Source organism: Cavia porcellus, unplaced genomic scaffold, assembly GCF_034190915.1.
Source record: "Cavia porcellus strain 051 isolate PalLab524CR breed Dunkin Hartley unplaced genomic scaffold, mCavPor4.1 scaffold_24, whole genome shotgun sequence".
Classification (NCBI taxonomy): domain Eukaryota; kingdom Metazoa; phylum Chordata; class Mammalia; order Rodentia; family Caviidae; genus Cavia; species Cavia porcellus.
The window spans coordinates 22,813,220-22,832,448 of record NW_026947507.1 but is presented as its reverse complement, the minus strand read 5'-3'; the positions used below and the strand labels follow the sequence as shown (position 1 = coordinate 22,832,448).

The following is a 19,229-nucleotide window of genomic DNA, read 5'->3' as shown; positions in this document are numbered from 1 at the left end:
CACTATCTGTGTTAGTCAGGTTTTCTGTTGTTGGAACATAATACCTGACACCCTCAGCTCATAGGATTTGAGCTTCGATTTTGCCCATAGGTTTGAGGCTTCAGTCCATGGTTAGCACCAAGGCACAAATATCATGGAGGAAGGTAAGGCAGAGGAAAGTGTCAACTCATGGTGCCCAAGAAGCAGAGAGTCAAAGGAAGAGAGCCAAGAAGGAAGAGACCTGAGACCCAAGGTCATGTCCCATAACATACCTACAAGTATGCTTCACTAATCTCCCAGGTATCTCTCAAGCCAATCAATTTGACAATCAAGATCATAACTACTTTCTTCCTGAGCAGATCTCTGCTGTAGCTCAGCAGGTTCCCCAGGCTCCTCAGAGCTTTGCTTTTGTGTCATCAGGGAAAAAAAAATATCATGGGACATCTTACATCAGATAGATCTAAGGCAGGAAACTAGCAGCAGTCACTGTGTCCTTGAGGTGATAGTCTACTGTATTGTCTTTGGCCTGTGCTTCCTCATGTCTTAATATGAGTCAATTTTATAGTTCCTCTAAAACTAAAATAACTACCAAAATGAGCCTTGACCTCTCAGCCAGCAGCCAGTTAGATTGTGCTGTTTCACTGTAACTAAAAGCCAGAGAGACTACAGAAGTCTACAACTGGTGAGCATGGGACTTTCACAACCTCTTGAAGTCCCAACACAAGACTTGGAATTCCACATCTGACACTGACTTACTACCTATCTATGTACTGTGTAGTGGATTGAATGGTGGCCCACAAAAAAGATATGTCTGCATCCTAATTTCCAAAAACTGTAAATGTGACTTTATTTAGAAAAAGGGTCTTTTCAAATAAAAATTAAATTAAGAATACTAGATGAGATCATCCTGTATTATCCAGGCAAGCCCAAAGTGCAATAACAACAGTCCTTGTGAGAGATGCCCAATGAAAAGAAACATTAAGATGAGAAATATGTGTGAAGACAAAATCAGAATTTGGAGTGAGTAGCCACAAGCCAAGGAATGCTGGCAGCTACCAGAAGCCTTATGAGGCAAAGAGGGAAATTCCTCCTAGAAAGCACAGACCTGCAACACCTTAATTGCAAATTCTGGTCTCCAAAACTCTGGCAAAAAAAAAGTGCAGTCACATGGTTTATGGTAATTTTTCAGTAGCCTGGGAAACTAAAACACCTTGCCCCCTCACTGGGAAATATTAATAATAACAGTAGCTACCTCATAGAGTTGTTATAATACTTAAAATAAAATAATTCATGGAAATCAAATTCATAGAACCCAAAACAGTGAACTCATCAGAAAACACTATTTTTACTTGGTTCCACCAAATCCTTGAATAGTATTACAAATGGATAGAAGATGCAATACTTTACCCAATTGTGCAAGAGGTGATATTAAGGGAAATGAACTATTTGAACCAGAAGCCTCCCAGAGGTTAGTGAGTGTGTGAGTATGGGGTAGTGTTTCAGGGAAAGAATACGGTCATTGTTTTCTAAGCTGAAGTTTATAGGGTACAAAAAAAATCACATTACACATTGCAAAGAACAAAAACCAAAATCCCATGTGTTCATACATTATTAGGGAGACAAGAGAAATTCATGTAGGTAACATACATGTGAAACAGACCTTAAGGACAATCAAATATATAAACAAGGGTGATTCACGTGGCCAACTTTGTGTCTATATGTATGCACGTTTTTATGGAGAGTTCACAGCTCTTATCCTATTCTCAAAAAGAGTTTGTGACACCAAAATGTTTAAAATCACTTACATAACGTGACCCTGACAGTGTTAAATAAAACAACTAACCCAGCCTTATAAATTCAAACCAGGAAAGTAACTCATTCTGCCAAAGGAGCCCTCATTCAAAAGCCATTGCCCGAGCTTTACCTGTGATGCAATTCCAGGGATGAGAGGCAGTGAGGCAGGAGCTGGATAAGGAATTTGGGGGATGAATAAATGAGCAGCAAGTGGCTTTAAGGTGCTTGTGATCTCTGGATGGGTTTGATATGTATGTAGAAACACAAAATAGATATAAACATGACCAACGAAAAGCTGTAGCAATGTATTCCTTTCAGATTATTTGGAAAATACAATAATGAATGAAATTTCTTTATGAGACTCTAATATAATCGCAAGAGTACTAACAAACAGCCATAAGGATGACTCATCTCATTCATCAGAGGAGAAACTAGTTTGAAAATAGCATTTTTTTTCTTTATTTAAAAGTCAATTATTTAGAAAGTACTATGTGTAAAGGTCTGAACTGTGCCCTCCCAAAATTAATATATTGAAACCTAACCCTGAATTGACTGTATTTGAAGACAGAATTTTTAGGGAAATAATTTAGATCAAAAAAGGTCAAGAGTTGTGTCCTACACTAATAGGATGAGTGTCTTCATATGAAAAATAAATAGCCAACTGCAAGCCAAGAAGAAACCAAACCTACTGGCATCTTGATCTGGGATTTCCAGCCTCCAGAATTAAGAAATATTTTTCTGTGGTTTAAGCCACCTTGTCTGTGGTATTTTGTTACAGCAATTCTAGCTGACTAATACATGATACACTGAAATCCATGACAGGTGCTACAGTTATGGCGATGCTTAAGGCACGATTCCACTTCAAGAAAATCTGATGGACTTAAAATAAAACTTCAAGCCACTGAGAAAATCAGAACCCAGGCTTCTGACTCTCTAGGTTCCTCAAAGTTAAAGTTGGTCCTGCCTGACTTTCACGAGAGCTCAAATGATCTGGCTATTTAGTTTGTACATGCATCTAGGTGTGTTAGAATAGACTATGACTGACTTACTTGAGAATTTTTTTTTGCTTTTTTCTGTACTGTTGTTTTGGATTTTTCTCTGTTGCCTTTGTTTTCAGTAAGATGTAATCTCATTTTGTCCCAGAAAAGTGATGAATCATATCTTTTGCCACCTAACAATTATAGCACAATCCAACCAAACTCCAAAGATCTTATTCTCAGAATAAGACTATTTGCACTGGAAAAATTTTGAGAGAAAGGAGATTAAATAAAATTCTTAGATTAGAAATAAATGTAAAATTAGCATTTAGAGCATGTATTTTAAGGTAGCTACACTATTGCATAAAACGATGTCCTGGGTTAACTGAAACCACAGTTGCTTTTATATAGAAGTGTCAGTCATTTTCTCTATCGGTTTGCCATAAATTCCCCTTGCTACAGAAAATAAGAATGGAATGCTCATCAATGTGATTTGGTATTTCAAGATTAGCCACTTAGAACTCAACCAGTTCCATTCCCCATTTGTTTGAGTTTACAGCAGGAGGTAAGAAGTAGAATGGAACTATTTTTTTATCACTCTTCAATTTTCAGCTTTACAAAAAGCAAATGATATGACTTCATAAGACAAGACTGACAAAGAAACATTGTAGGGAAGTAGTGTATATACCAATGTTATTTGGCATTTCCATTTGTTTACTTTAAAAATCCAAGTCATCTCTTTCAATATACGGTGTATAACGATGATGAAAACTATAATAGAAAACTCAGATGGTTATTTTTGCAAAAAATTCAAGACAATTTTCTGACTTTCCTTAGCAGACAGTTACACTCAAACAAGAGTACTTACTTCTCTAGATAACTTTAAAAGCCCACAGATTATCATATGTCTCAGAGATTTTGCTGCCGCTCTGCCCAGAGTCAAAGGGTCACATTCTTCTCAGAATCAGCCATATAATTTGGATTGCAGCTCTTCATTAGCTAACAGTCTTAAATCTTACACCAAGGTTAACAACTTGTATGAGCCAAGATTTTAAACCTGCCCACATTATAATCACCTGTCTTGCATGCAAAGGAAAAATTATATTCTCGAAACACTATATGAATAGTTTTTCTAGTACTAAAAAGTGCTTTATCTTCAAAACCTGTGGCTCTTGCCCCTGGCTTTGAAGAAAATGTTGGAAGTGGCATTTCATGATTTTACTAGAACTGGAAAAAATCTTAGATTTACTGGCAATGCACATTGCCAATGACTCCAACTCATTGAGAGATGTATTTATGTTCAGAAGGTAGCACTCCAGGAGAACAATGACAAGTGAATTTTATTCAGTGTCAAAACATTAGTTAAAAGGGCACATTCTGGCCCAGCACAGTGTGGCTCTGTCTGAGGGATGTCTCCATGCCACTTTCTGAGTGGCAGCGCAGGAACATGATGAACAACCGTTTCTGACTCGCTAGGCATAGCCTGAGCCTCAGGGGACAGGGGTCAGCCTGCCTCTACAGCACACAGGCCAGCTTCTGCTCTGGCCTGCACTGCCTTCAAAGCAGCCTCCCCTTGTTAAAACTTCATGACAAAGCTTCAGTTCATGTTATTAGTCATGGGAAGCAGTCGCCTTATAAGCTCCTTTTCTCTTCTCTTCTCCTTTTCAAAATACTGAAAAGCGCATGCTACACTTTTACCTACTTCCTTTCCTGACTTTCACACAGGTTTGATGAGCTTTTCTGTCGTTTTATAGAGTGCTTTTTTGAACTTTCCCTGCACAATCTTCCACCAGATCTCAATTTTCCCTTCCTGTGCGCTTTCATTTACTTACCTGAGTTTTGTAAATTGCAGAGAGAAAAAGAATTCAAGTAAACCACGTGTCTCCTAAACTGTCTTACAATTTCTCCTTAAATGCCTGCTTTCCTGTCTGTGACACCACGCAACACACTTTGTCTCATAACGTATGTGTACCTAATTTTTAACAAAAGGAGAAAAATTGTCATCTGAGCCGCTAAGCCAGCTATCAATTACTCTCTCATTGGCCTATGCCTCTGTCCCAATAGTACATTCATGAGAGGGTTTATAATAAAATATTTTCAACTTTGAGTTTATACAGTTAGAACATCAAACCTTCAGGAAAAAATTCAAGCTTAAAAAACAGAATTTGGTTTTGGGAGTTCAAATTCTTATACAAATTTTTCCACATTCTTGGCTTTACAAAATGTAACTTCAAACCAACAAAGCTTTCTAGTCATCGAAGGCCATGGGAGAGGCCAGGGGAAGCCTCCTCTCAAGCAGAGCCAGGCAGAATGGGGTGCATCTGCCTGCTGACCCAAAAGAAGGAATTTCCAGTGAGGTGGCTGGGTGAGGATAAAGTCACCACTTTTCTGCCATTTTCTAGTTTTCCTTCAGAAAAGTTGATATTATTTTAAATCTAGGTTCAAATTCTAGTCTCATGCAAAGTTTAGGATACTGTTACTCCTCCCAAGTCCACACGGTACCCTTTGCTGTACCACCATGGTCTCCTCTAGAGCTGAGCTACCTAACCAGGTGTTTCCTGCATGTTTCTCATGGGCTTTATTGTTATGGCTCCATTCCTTGTCATGTCCCTGAATAGTCAAGTAATTTTATTGCTTACCTTGCTTGATTTCTCCACCTAAATCAGACACTGATCTGATTTTTGACAAGATCCTTTGTTTCCTAAACTTAATGAGTAGTCTTTTTTGATCTCTATGTTTCCCTTGAGCTCAATAAACTACATGCCACCAATTTAACACCCAAAATGATACTTTTATGGTGACTTAATTATAACATTACCATTGCATGGTACGAAGAACACAGGACTAAGAACCAGAGACATGGATGCAAAACCTGCCTGCCATCCGCTCATTATAAAATCTTGGACAAACCACTTATTTTCTCAAAGCTGCAATTCAAATGTGAATGAATACACAGCAGAAGAAGCAAAATTCTGGTTGTGAAAGGATCCAGTTGAGAATGAAGTAGGTTGAAAAGACTGTCCTAATTTTTTTCTTTTTGTCAGTAAACAGATGTTTATCTTAATCCCAAAAGGAAGTCACTTATTTATATAAATTCTTTGAGTCTGTTTACGAAAATCATATTGTTTTGGCAAATGACCCTTTACTTAGAAGTACCTAATTTGATGCAAGACGTATTTTACAAATAACACTCACAATAGTTTAAGCAGCTTTAGAAAAAGACTATTTGGAGCAGAACACATATAAATATGAAGGCCCTCCAGGAATATGTACGCCGTAGGGTCGTCTTTCTCTTGCATAATGTAAGCCAGCCTTCTGAAATGAGCGGTTCTAGTAAATCCCAGGACAAGCGAGAAATGCCAAAGCAATTACACTTATGGTACGTTCAGGAGGAAAATTTGCACAAGATGGAAAGAAAGTTTCTGCGGGCATAATTTCAGGGGAAGATACTAGTTAGTCTCTGCCAGCAGTCAGTGGATGCCACTAGCACAGAGCAATTAGAGATGAAGTGAATCTGTTCGAACAAAAATGGCAAGGTGGCCATGAGACAAAATCTTCAACAGTGAAAAGTCCTGTGATGGAACATTTTAGTGCTTTGAGATGGTGAACATTTTAGACTTTCAATGATACAGTGACCCACTGCAGCACGCATGCAGGAGATTCACCACCACTGTTATACAGTTTTTAATTTGCAAAAGCACTTCGTAATTTTTAACTGAGTCTCGAATTATGTCAGAGCTGAAGTACAATTCTACTCTCAAGTCTCTCCATCATAAAAATGGAATTTTTTACATTCTGCTTTTCCCTTGTACGTATGTATCCCATCACTATCAAGATTCTTGAAAAGGAATTGCTGTTTATTGACTAATTTTAACCTCCCAGCTTTCCTCAGTCTATTTGACAATTCATCTTCCGTCTCTGGTTATCACACCACAGAATCTTTGAAAGGCCACTCGTGACCTCCTAACTGCCCAATCCAACCACTTCCTCCCAGTTCTCCTCCTCCTTGATCACTCTGTGGAATTTGACGCCTTGACCCTTCTGCCCCTCTCCAACATCTCCATGTCTGCCTTCTGATTCCCCTCTTTCCTTTTATTTTTCTTACCTGCCTTTTCTTTGCCCAGCACTATACAGGAAGACATTCTCAGAGTTTCATCATCAGTATTCTCATCTGGCTTCATATTCCTTGTCTGAGTGGTCTCATGTATGTCCGTGGTTTCAGTGACTACCTCTATGTGGAGTTGAGTTCAAAAATAGAAATAAGACTAGAAATTGGATACAGAAATCTTGATACTTAAAAATAAATATATTACCTACAAAGGGTCTAAAAAGAACACAGAGGTAGCAATTTCAAAGGCCAGTAACTGACAGACACAGTAGCACTGGTTTCCCTGTAACTTAATAGTAGAACACTTTCCTAACATTAAAAGAAAAAAAATATATATTAACCATTTTGGAGTTAACAGAATATCAGTAAGCAAAAACTTAGAAACTCTCCAGCTCTTTACCCACCAAGGACCTGACCCAGACCCCTCCGATATGGTTGACTGCCACAGACATGCAGTTGGCACTGATGAAGAAACCTACAGGACACAGGCATAGCCACAGTGCCAACCTCCGGACACAGCTCACCGTCTTCTACCCCAGTCCACACACTAAGCTGCTGACTGTCCCATGGGCAAAATACAGCACACACCCACAAAAGAATGTAAATTAAAACAACATTGAGGTTTCATTTCACACCTGAAAAAAATCAGTAATAATGAATGCTAGGGTGGGCACAGTCAAAAGGAATCTTTCCACATGGTTGGCAGACAGGTAAACCAGTACAATCATTATGGAGATTTCTCAGAAACTAAGAATAAATATTCCATTCAGCCAAGTCAGCCCCCTTCCAGGTATCTTCCCAAAACAAGTAAAGGTATCATATTACCTATAATGTAATAAATACCTCTAACTCTTAAAGGTATTATGGCAGTACATTCTACTTGGCTATAAAGAAGGATATATTTGAGACATTTGTAAGAAATTGAATTCACTTCAAAAACATAATGTTAAATGAAATAAATCAGATGCACAAGTTTAATACATAGTTTCTCTCATTTGAATAATTAAATATATAAACAAAATAAGATACAAAATAAAAGATCAATAAAAGAAAACAGAGATAGATCTTATCCAACTAGCAAAGGGACCAAGAGAAAGAGATATAAAAAGATCTAAGATGTGTCAGGTACATGTACCAACTACCCACAATGAATGTAATCACTGTATGTCATAAACATGAACTAAAAATAATAATAGTAGTAATAATGAAAATAGGACGCGATCTAGAGACAGAGGGAAGAAAGCAGAGAGGGATGGTAAACAAAGTGAATCAAGGTATGTTAAGTATCATTACTCCCGATGATGAATGTAAATATCACATGTATCAAACATGTACTGATAAAAAAAAGTAACAGTTGGGCCAGGGATTTAGCTCAATGGCACAAACACCTGCCTGGCAAGCACTGGCAAGTCATGAGTTCAATCCCAGGTACTAAAGAAAAAAAGTAACAGTTAAATAACTTGTCTAAGGTAGTGACCTGTTAAACCTCTAAACCAGATATGTGTTCTTGGCTACTGCATTATATGTCTCCCAAAAAATAAATCAACACAGTAAAAGACTTATATACTGAAAATTATAAAATATTGCTGAAGGAAATTGAAGATCTAAGTAGTTGGAAGAAGTCTCATTTTAATGAATTGGATGATTTATTGCTAATTGGCAATGCTATCCACAATGATTTACAGGTTCAATGCAATTCCTATCAAAATCCCATTGATTATTTTATTTTTTTTTTTTTGCAAAAATAGAAAACCCATCCTAAAATTCATATGGAACTTCAAGGAACCCTGAATTTTCAAGATAATTGCTAAACAAAGAACACTTTGGAGAACTCACATTTCCTAATTTCAAAACTTAGTACAAAACGAGAGTAATCAAGAAAAATGATACAAGCATAACCTAATACATACAGACCAATTGAATAAAATCGGTCTCCCAGAAGTGAACCCTCATGAGCACTTGATTTTTGACAAACATGCTAAATGGCAAACTACTATAATCTGAGAAACAGGAAAGGAGAGGAAAAGAGTGTGGCAGTCAGTACCTAGGACCAGAGTCTGCAGAGATCATGAACTGATGGAGGGTAAGAAAAGGAGGGAGATGGCCAGTAACAGTGGTGCTGCCTGGAGAACTTGGAGGACTGTGAGTGACGTTTTCAAGATTAACTGTTGACATAGACTGAAGAGAACATTGCAAAGGGTGATAAAATGTGATCTGTCTGAGGCACTGCCCCAGGTATTTAGCATCGTCGGTAATTCAGCTAAAACCAAACAAATAAATAGTAGCTAACGTTCATTACCACTACAGCATGCTACACACTGTTAAACACTTGGCCCACATCAGCCACATCCTCACAACAATTCTCTGAGGCATGATTGTCCTCATTTTACAAACTTTATGCTGTGCCCTATCAAACCATTTGGCCTTCCCTAAGATACTCCGTGCAGTTTTCACGAAGATAGCACTGAGAGAGAAGAGAGATCCTGTCCCTCCCAAGCCAAAGTAAAAACAGAACCTTTCAAGGCCAAGAAGGTGTTGCTGAAAGGCACCCACAACCACAAAGAAAAAAACAAAAAAGGAAAAAGATCTGCACGCTGTCCACATCTCTGCAGTTCGAGACATGCTGGTTCCAGAGGCAGCCAAAATATCAACAGAAGAGCAAGCTTGAACACTGTGCCATCAGCAAGTTCCTCTGACCACGGATGTGCCAAGAAGAAAACAGAAGAGCAGCATGCTCGCCTTCACTGTGGATAGCAAAGCGGCAATACCAGCTCCACCAGCCACGAAAAAGCTCTGCAACCCTGACATCACCAGGTCAACACCCTACTCAAGCTTTATGTTCAAATGCCTACAGATTAGGATGCTTGGGACCGGGGTTTAGCTCAGCGGCAAAAGCGCCTGCCTGCAAGCATGAGGTCATGAGTTTGATACCTGGTACCAAAGAGAGAGAGAGAGAGAGAGAGAGAGAGAGAGAGAGAGAGAGAAAACTCTTTGCACAGATTAGGATGCTTAGGATGCTTTGGATTTTGCCAGCAAAATTGACATCATCTAAACTGATCACCTAGATATACATTTTTTACCATTGTAAAGGAAAAACAAAGTTGAGGTATAGCCCAGGGATAGAGCATAGGCTTAGCATACACAAGGCTCTGAATTCAATCTCTAGAACAAAATGAAAGTTTCCTGCACTCAATTTCTGAAGCTACAGCTATCACATTCTCCCATTGAATCCTAGATAGAATTCAATTTGTCCTCCAGTGTCCCTTCCAATGTCATCAGCTCTGCTAAGTGCTCCGAGCTATCTTATTCTGAGTTGATCTTTTCACCTTCAGCCTTCACCTGGCAGTTAAGCTCTGAAAAAGGTTCCCTCAGAATGATACAACTCCAGCGAGGCTGGAGTTCCTAAAGAACGGCCATTCAGCCAGATCTATTTAGCTGCTCTTCCTTCCTTCCTGCCTTCAGTCCGTCCGTCTGTCTTTTTTTTCTTATTTTTTTTTCTTTCTTACTCTTTCCTTCTTTTCTCTCTTCCCTTCTTTCTTTCCGCTTTGCTTGTTTTGTTTCTCTTCATTTTTCTTCACTTCGGTCTGCAGTACTAGGGGTTGGACACAGCTGTGCTGTACATTAAATTACATCCCTGGCCTTTTTTATTTGGAGACAAACACTCACTAGGGTACTAGGTGGAGTTTGAACTTGAGAGCTTTGTCTTTAAGTTTCTACTCATCCTTCTCAAAGTTCCTTTCCTTCAGAAGTACCCCTTGAACGTGGACCTTTTATAAATGGACAAACTAAGCTTTGAAGAGGAGTATACGGCTAAGATTCTAGGGAAACTCATTTGTACCTGGTGAGCAGAACCCAGGCCTGCTAGGTCTCCAGGCAGCAATCGCTCCACCTAGCATCAGAATAAATTTGAGCTCTAAAATCATTCATATCTTGTGATTCATTTTGCCACGTTAAAAACTCACATTCAGAAATATTGACAATTTCCCATCTCTGGAAGGTCCGGACTAGACCATCAACTTCACAAAGGAGGACACTGATTCTTTCTCTCTCCATCCTATACCCAATGTCTCATACAATGTTTTGACATAGCAAGGCCTCAATAAATATTTCTTACATGAATAATGAACCCAGAACTTCACTTTAAAGATCTGTGGCAATCAGAGGGAATTAGTCAGCCATGCACTCTCATTTGCTGAGGTGAGAGAATCTCTCATTTAAACCACCTGAATGACCTATGCCACATCTGCTAGCCACTTGACTCCGTTTCCCACTCCCTTTCTGGTTAGCTTTTATAAATAAAAGCCTCCTGGGCTGGGGAGAATCAAACAATAAGACTGAACCTGACTCCTCCCGAATACCCAAAGAAAGCCTTTGCACCTCACCAGACCCCTTCCTAACCCTTGCCATATAAAGAAGTTTATCTGTATAATCTTACCATAGTTCATAATTCCCCTTCCCCTCATTCTCTTCTTCTCCAACTCATTCCCCTGGTCCAACTCCACCTCACTTCCTAATCCTTCCCCATGGATTCCTCAACACAGTTTTAATGATGTCAAGCCCTGAAGCAGCACATCAGAGGGATGAGGCTCATTTCCATCCTAGATCGAGTCAGCAGTCTGTGTCCTAGATATGGGGCCCATGTATGAGTGTGAATAGGAGCCCACGTTGTGTAATATAAATTTGTAAGCATTTTGTCTACAATAAGGTTTTTAAAACCTTATTGAAGTGAATGAACAGGGCATAATATCAGTTCTATTGGATTTTACTCACCTGTTTCTCTTGGTGATGTTGCTGTTACAAGGAAACAAAGAGACTCTGAATATGCGCTGAAGAGATGGTGATAGAAAGATGGGGGGAGAGAAGAGAGCGACAGTGGCTGGATATTCATGTTGTCCCCAGCTGCCTACCTTATCCTGTGCTGAACTCTCAGCATTTCCTCTCTGGCACAAATTTGTGTTGGAATTTACACAGATGTAGGCAATTACGCCTTCGAAACTTGAAATTTGGCTTCCAAAGCAGTTTATCTCATTGTCTACACAGATGCCATTTGGGTGAAAATTTAGAAAATTGAAGAGTTTAGAAAATGGTATCCTGCATCCCTGCCAGAGCCCTTTGAGCCCAGAAAATTTAAAAGTGAGCTGAGGATCTCCAATAGCTTCCACAGGCACATGTGGCAGATTTGCAACTCATTGTCTCTGGCTTTATGCATTGGCTTTTCCAAGAGTAAAGTGGTCCCGGTGGGTAAGGGCCAAGGCCAGCTCAAGTACAAGGGCAAATTTCTCCCACTGTAGCCGAGCACTTGTGACCCTACAAACATCGGCCCACCCCAATGGTTCAGAGCTCCAAGACTCAGGGAGAGGGAACAACAGCGCCATGAAGATGCCTTAGATGTACAAATTAATAACCGGCTCTCTGGTAGAGTGCATCAGGGAGGTGAGGGGCCCAGGAATGAAAAGAGAGGCTGCCCATGTTCTGTCCAGTGGTTTAAAGGTCACAGACAGTTTCAGAACCATCACACAGGACTCAGATAAGAAATAAATCAGGATCTTTACAGAATGGCCCCGCCTGAAGACAACAACAGTAAAATCCAAGATCAACACCCTGGGTGTTGCTATTTCACTAAAGCAGCATCATCACATGTTAAGAAATTGGTTTTACAATAAGTTCTTTGGTTGGTTTGGGCAGGGCTGGGATTGAACCCAGGACCTTGCATATGATAAGCCAGCATTCTGTCACTGAGCTACATTCCCAGCCCCACACAAACAATATTTTTAGTTTGCCTTCAAAATTCTCAAAAGAAATTACCTCCCTAGTACTTGTTTTAAGGAAGATGGACAAAAGGTAAAATAAGTCGGTGGTAAATTAGGTGGTCACCTAAATTCATTCCCTGTCTGTCACAATCTCCCCTTATCATAAGAACAGAGAAGCGATCAGCTTACAAGAGGCAAGAGGCAAGATTTTTCTCTAACTTGGGATTCAAATATGAAATTGATGGATTATAGAATAATGAAAAAATAAAAGCTCTTGCATGTATCCCCTTATGGTTTTGTTTGTTTACCTATTTTTGAAAAAATGTCCATGGTTTTCCTTAGGTCCTCAGAGAAGTCTGTAGGCCAAACTAGGCCAAGCATTGTTGCCCTATATTCTGCGTTATTTAACTCTCCCCTGACATCAGACAGAGACCTGGAAACCTAAAGTCCAGCAATGGAAGCTAAACCCAACCTGTTGCCAAATTCCACATAACTAGTACCCACTACAGAGGTCCTCAAATAGGTTTTACCAAGCTCTCCCCCAAGGATAAATGAAATATGAAATGCTGCCTCCTCCACACCATCCTCGCCCAGCATCATTTATTATGTTCATGATATCCAGCATTTTTCACAGCAGCGGTCTCTTTTACTGCCCCAACCCAAAAGGAATAAGTATTCTGTTGTGAGGAGACTCCCTACCTTATCCACTCATTCTAGGCAAAAGAAGCTTGAGGAAAACTCTCTATTTTTCCCATCTGATCATTGTTTCCATCCATAAACATATGTGAAGAGATTATCACAATTCAGGGTCCCATAAAAACATGAAAAGGCTTGAGATGACAGAGTTTGTCTAGTATATACACCTAAGTAACAAACTGTAAATAACATCTAACTCTACTACAGGCTGTGAATGGGATTCCTACAGAGGGATTGGTGAAATCTCCAGGCAGCAATATTGGACAGAAGACCTGTCTCTGCCCAGCCTCTGCTTCTGTTGCTATTTCTGCCCTTGATACTTTTGATTGTCCACTCTTTTCCCTTCTATAACTCTTCAATATTAATCTATGGAAAACAATTGCCCTTTTCATTTACTTTGAGCTTTTCCAAGTTCAGGCTTTATGTAGGGAATCCTCATTCAGTAAGCATTTCAATATTAATACTGCCTTTCTTGTTTTGCTAATCCTCTAGCAAATGTGCACAACTTTTATCCCAAGCATGCCCCATGTTATAATGGGAAATTTTAAAGTATGTTTTGTTACTTATACAAATAAACTATACCATACACTTTATATACAGCCCAAGACAATTCCTCTTCACTCAGTGTACTCTAAGTGAGCTAAAAGGTTAGACACCCATGCAGATAAACTATTTAGTTTATCATCCAGGAAACATGCTAAACTACAAAAACAAATGCTGGTCACAACCATCACAGCCAAGTGATTCACGCTCCTCCATCATACACTTTTACCTGTATCACCTTCCTCAGGTTGGATCTCTCTACACTAGGAAGGTAATGGTAGAAAGAGCACAAAGCAGGATGATAACCCTCAAGTGAAGCACCAGCTGAGAAAGAACAATCTCCTGTTTTACAGAAGTCATGAACTCTGCGTTCCTCTCCATGTTGCATGAACTGCATCCAGCAGCAGCCTTTGTGTTTGACTATCTCTCGCTCTTGCACATGTAGACCACAATCTATGTAATCTGCTGCTTTTCCTCCATATATACAAATTCCAGACATTGTTCTAGTTATCTAATCAAAAATACAATAGTTTATTACCTAAATACACCAAGACTGCCCAGTGACACCAACACAACACTGTAAATAGCTCAACATGCTTCCTTCTTTCCACAGATTCGGAACGTGGCAGCGAATCTCTGCATAGACAGCAAGCATGGAGCAACAGGAACGGAACTGAGGCTGGACATCTGCGTCAAGGATGGCTCTGAAAGGACGTGGTCTCATGAGCAGGCATGTGAGAAGTCACGAGAGTGACGCAGGGCGGGACTCGTGTGGACGGATAGAGTGGGAAGGAGTCTCTACATAGCACACATGGAACATGGAGAGGTCACAGGTCTATCACCAGCAAGCCCTGTAGTTAAGAGAATCATTTGATTCTGTTTCTCTTCAAAGCAATTGGGATGAACAATTGCGATAAAATACACAAATATGTTTAAATTATAGAAAAGAATATAGAATTGTTCACTGTAGTGCTGATCTTCATACCTTTCCCAAAATGATAGTTTTCAAAGCACAAAAAGCCCATAGCTTGCGAGTAAATTTTTTCAGTTAAGTTTCATTGTTTTAATGAAAGACTGTTGCTCTATATTTGGGACTTCATCTAATTTTATGTTTTCCTTCTGACTGACTGTCAGAAAAAATACTTTCCATGGACCTCAACTGATCATTTGAGTACTAGTTTTGCAGTTTTTAACCTTGTGCCAGGAGAACAAATGAGATAGTAACACCCTAGTTGGGCACCATGGGCACTTTAAGACCACACATTGCTTTTGATTGAAAAGTATTCAGTGTTACTCAGTTTAAGTGAAGTGTGATTTCTAACCCAATTTGAAACTTGAAAGTCCTTAAGAAGGGCATTCCCTTCAGAGTCACCTGTGAAAGAGAAGCGAGAACATAGAATAGTGAAGTGAGTTCGTAAACAATATAGGAATCCAGGCAGCCAAATCGATAAATTTTGGAATTTTATTAGCTGAGCTCAGCGAACACCTGAAGATCCCTGTTTCGGAGTCAAAAGGAGTGGTCTCAAACTAGAGGGTTACAGGGCAGAAGCAGGAAACCACAGAGCAAGACATCCTGTTGGAAACAATTTACATTAATTTTGGTTGACATCTGTATCCTGCTTCTTTCTTGAGCAGGTTAATTTTTCTCTCTTGTGGATGCAGTTTGTTCTGCTTTTCTCATGGGACATTTACCCTGAGTAATTTTTCACTCTTCTGGGTCAAATATAAGGCACAAGATGATGTCAGTTATGCCAAGCAACAACAAATAGTATCTGCCCCCATTGAACATTTTGGATTATGAGATATTTCAGTGAGAAACTATAGAAAATATCATAGCAGACATTTATGTTCTCATCACACAGATTTCACAAGGATCAACAGATATTACCATACTTGAAAGAGAAAGAATTTACGGAATCCATCTCCCATCCTATTCCCCTCTCTCCCTGTACAGAGGGAGATCCCAGGTCAGGATAGTATTCCCTGCCAGTGCTTTTAGAATTGTCCAGGCTGGTTCTCTTACAAAAACCAAAAGAGTAAGCGATCAGTTTCCAGTAGGCCTTACAGTGCTCCTATAGCTATATAATCTTGCATACTGGACAGGAGTGGCCCCAGCTGGCATAGTCTTCTGTTGTGGAGACTGTTTATGTACTCATGGCAGAGAAAGAACTGTGACAAAAATTACCCTTTGGGGGATTACCATACCCAGCCTAGGAGATTAAGGAATTGTTCAAAGCCTCTGAGCTTCAGCCGTGGGCACTCTCCTCCCCCACACAACTGTCCCTTCCTTTCCCACCTCCACGCTTACTAGAATCACAGCAACATGATACAATAGACCAAGCCTGCAACATGGCCCAGAATTAATTCAATCAGCAGTGTCTCTAACTGTTTACCCCATCTGGTCCCAGTAGTCTCACACTACAACCTCATGGCATTCTGGTGGGCTGTGGGCCTGGAGTCACGCCATCCTAGATTGCACTTCACACTATGTAGTCTTGTGAAGTCACTCATTCTTTATAGGCTGTACTTACTCCATCTTTAGATAAAGACAATAATGCCTTCCACAAGAACAGGCTTCTGTAAGAATTACATCTGATATAACAGCACATCACACATGAAGTAGACTCGGTCACCGTACTGTCCCTCTGCCTTCTCACATGCATCCAAAAAGGCACTTTATACATCAAACTAGTCTCTCAGGCCCAAGGCAGTTGTGGCTTTGGCTCCATTTTTCTATTCCCAACATGCCAAACACTAGTTATTATTCTCTCCAGTATATACAGCAGGGTAGGGATATTTTCCAGATGGATTTTTAAAACAGATCTTTGGCTCCAGGACTTACTGATGAGAATCAATTATCAAAGAAAAGCAACTGGCTTCCTCTCCCTCTATTTCTTTCCATCAGCAGCATGTAGCGATCAGAGGAATAGTGTCGCCTGTTAACTTCAACAGGCCATTCTGCCTGCAGCCTGCAAGAAAGACAGAAAGCTCGAGGAAGGCATCTAAAACAGGAGGGAACATTTTTTTAAAGAAAAAGACGCAACTTATAAAGAAAGGCTTTCTTTCTTTACCACCCTACTCAGCCCTAGGAAGCGTACCTAACCTATATTTGGTGAGGGATGTGTGCCTGGGAGCCTGGTGCAGGTGTAATATTTCTACCAAGTAGTATCTTCAAGCGAAATTTTCTTCGCTTATAAATTTTATTTGAGATCTGAAAGCAAATAAAAACAAAATCGACTGTGTTGCATACATTTTTAAAAAGTATTGGTTTCATTTATTCCCTTCAGGCTAAAGCTTCAAAAATCTATGGCATGTAATTTAAGAAATGGTCACCAGAGAGCAGCACTAGACAAGCAGAAAACTACATAGACAGACCGAAAACACGGGTTATTACTGCTCCTTAAAAAATTTCCAGTCTTTAACAACCCTAGAAATGAAGCCACTGGAAGATTAAAGGTCAACAGCAGATGGAAATGAGTTATTTTTTGAAATATGCATCACATATATTGACTCCATTAAACATTACAAGCTGCTTCATTTTGCAGTAATTAACTATACAGTTTAAATTCAATATATTACTTAATGACACTAATTATAATTCATTTCTTTACATGTAGATTCAAATTTCTGGATGAGTAGTATATCAAGACAGGAAAATTATGGGTATTCATTTTAACTCAAAAGCAAATTCATTGGCAGCTCGGTAGTACAGTGCCTGCCTGGCAAGCACGAGACCCTGGGTTTGATTCTGAGTACCAAAAAATTTTAAAAAGTAAATTCTTATAAAAGGAGATGCTTAGAATTAAAGTAACTTTTTCCAAAAAAGACAAAAGTGAGACAAGACTGAGTAAACAAAATTGCCACATAGGAAGCAAGGAGTCTTTTGAAACCCCTTTTTAAGAAAATGCCTTTTGTTGCAGAACGCTGATCAGAACTAATCTGGCTTCTGTGAAGGAAGCAGATGTATGGTCCGCTCTTCCAGGGTAATCTATTCAGCTGTTTGATATCACTATGGCGTTGTGCGCTGGCTCTCAGTTTCCTTAAGGGACCAAGAAAGAAAAATAAAAATAGATCCAAATAAGACTGTAAGGCCTGTCAAGGATACGCCCCAGCTCCCATTAGGCATGCGAGGGAGAGGAACCAGGCAGGAGGAGGAGGTGCTCTCCTTGGCCTACTTTGGCTGCGCTCCTCAGCAGGCCCAGCAGCAGGCTGAAGCTCCTGCTGGGAGGAAGCTTTGCAGCAGGCCTTTCTTCCTGCTGAGGAAGCAGGCAAATGCTCCCTTTCCAAGACCTGGGGGGAATCTGCAAACAGAGATTCAGGCAAGTCAGCGCATGCAGCCAGAGGACAAATTCCCTTCCTTTGGGAAAAACAATCCACTATCAAGATAGAACATACCATGGATACCAACTATAAGGAGAAACATGTTGTATCTTAGTTTCTGCAAACCACATAACAATAAAAATAAACTACGAAGACACAGAGAGAGGGAAAGAAATATTTTCAATTGTTTCAGGTTAGGTAGCCAGACTAAAAGAAGAAAATTTGCAGTATCAGATCTAGTGAGTTTATTAGTACAGTGCAATAGAGGCCTAGTCAGCATTACGCAGACCACAAGAATATTAAAGCAAAGAAACAAGTTATCACTCTGAATCAATCTGTAACTAAGAATATCAGTCTGGAGAAGGGAAGGGAGAAATTAACATCAGTTGACTTTAAAACTAATGTTTGAAAAGAAATCAGATACTTTTTTCTACAAGAAAAGCCCTGGAGTAGGAGACAAACTGAGTGTCACAGTAACATTACCCAAAGCAAGCAAAGAAAATGGCTTCGTGTCTGCCTTTGCTGCTTTCACAAGATTGCACACAGAAAAGTGTGTCTAATGAATGAAAGACTATGTCTGATTAGTTTGACATGGCCATTAGGATAAGATAAATTACAATAAAAAGCATTTCAAAGACATCAAATAGAAAAATTGTAGCTAGCTGTAGACACAGAAGACTAAAGCAATTGATGCAATCTGAAGATGCCTTTTCACCTAAGGTACTGAAAGATAATCACTAATAATAATTACACACGAAGCACTACAAAAAGTGAATGCTAACAGACAACAAATGTAAGAATGGTCATTACATTATAACAAACAGAAACAAGAAATAAAAGTGACCCAAGGCTGCACTGAGATATAGTTGTGACAGTAGATGAAGAAGCCTGTCTGAAAGACGGATTGACCTGTTTGCTATAACACAGGTATTCTTTTAGACTTAACTTATCTTTAATAAAATGAATGAAAGGCTTCTATAAAAGAAGGCTGAACGCATGAGGTATGGCAGAGACAAACCATTTCTGCATGCCTACATTCCCCCAACTGTGTAGTGAGGTTCT

The 19,229-nt window shown here is 39.6% G+C and overlaps 1 protein-coding gene and 1 long non-coding RNA gene across 4 annotated transcripts in view; one reads left to right on the top strand and one right to left on the bottom strand.

Annotated features, from left to right (window-relative positions):
* The window catches only part of LOC134472683 (uncharacterized), a 93,941-nt gene that overhangs the window by 29,386 nt on the left and 45,326 nt on the right, over positions 1 to 19,229 (bottom strand). The gene's annotated exons all lie outside the window — the stretch shown is intronic.
* The window catches only part of Galntl6 (polypeptide N-acetylgalactosaminyltransferase like 6), a 993,708-nt gene that overhangs the window by 952,623 nt on the left and 21,856 nt on the right, over positions 1 to 19,229 (top strand). For both annotated transcript variants that reach the window (XR_010042613.1, XM_023564834.2), the window contains exon 11: positions 14,461 to 14,577. Coding sequence is in view for 1 of the 2 variants with exons in the window: in XM_023564834.2 (XP_023420602.2) it covers positions 14,461 to 14,577 (117 nt within the window). In the remaining variant the exon portion in view is untranslated. The remainder of the gene's footprint in view (positions 1 to 14,460; positions 14,578 to 19,229) is intronic.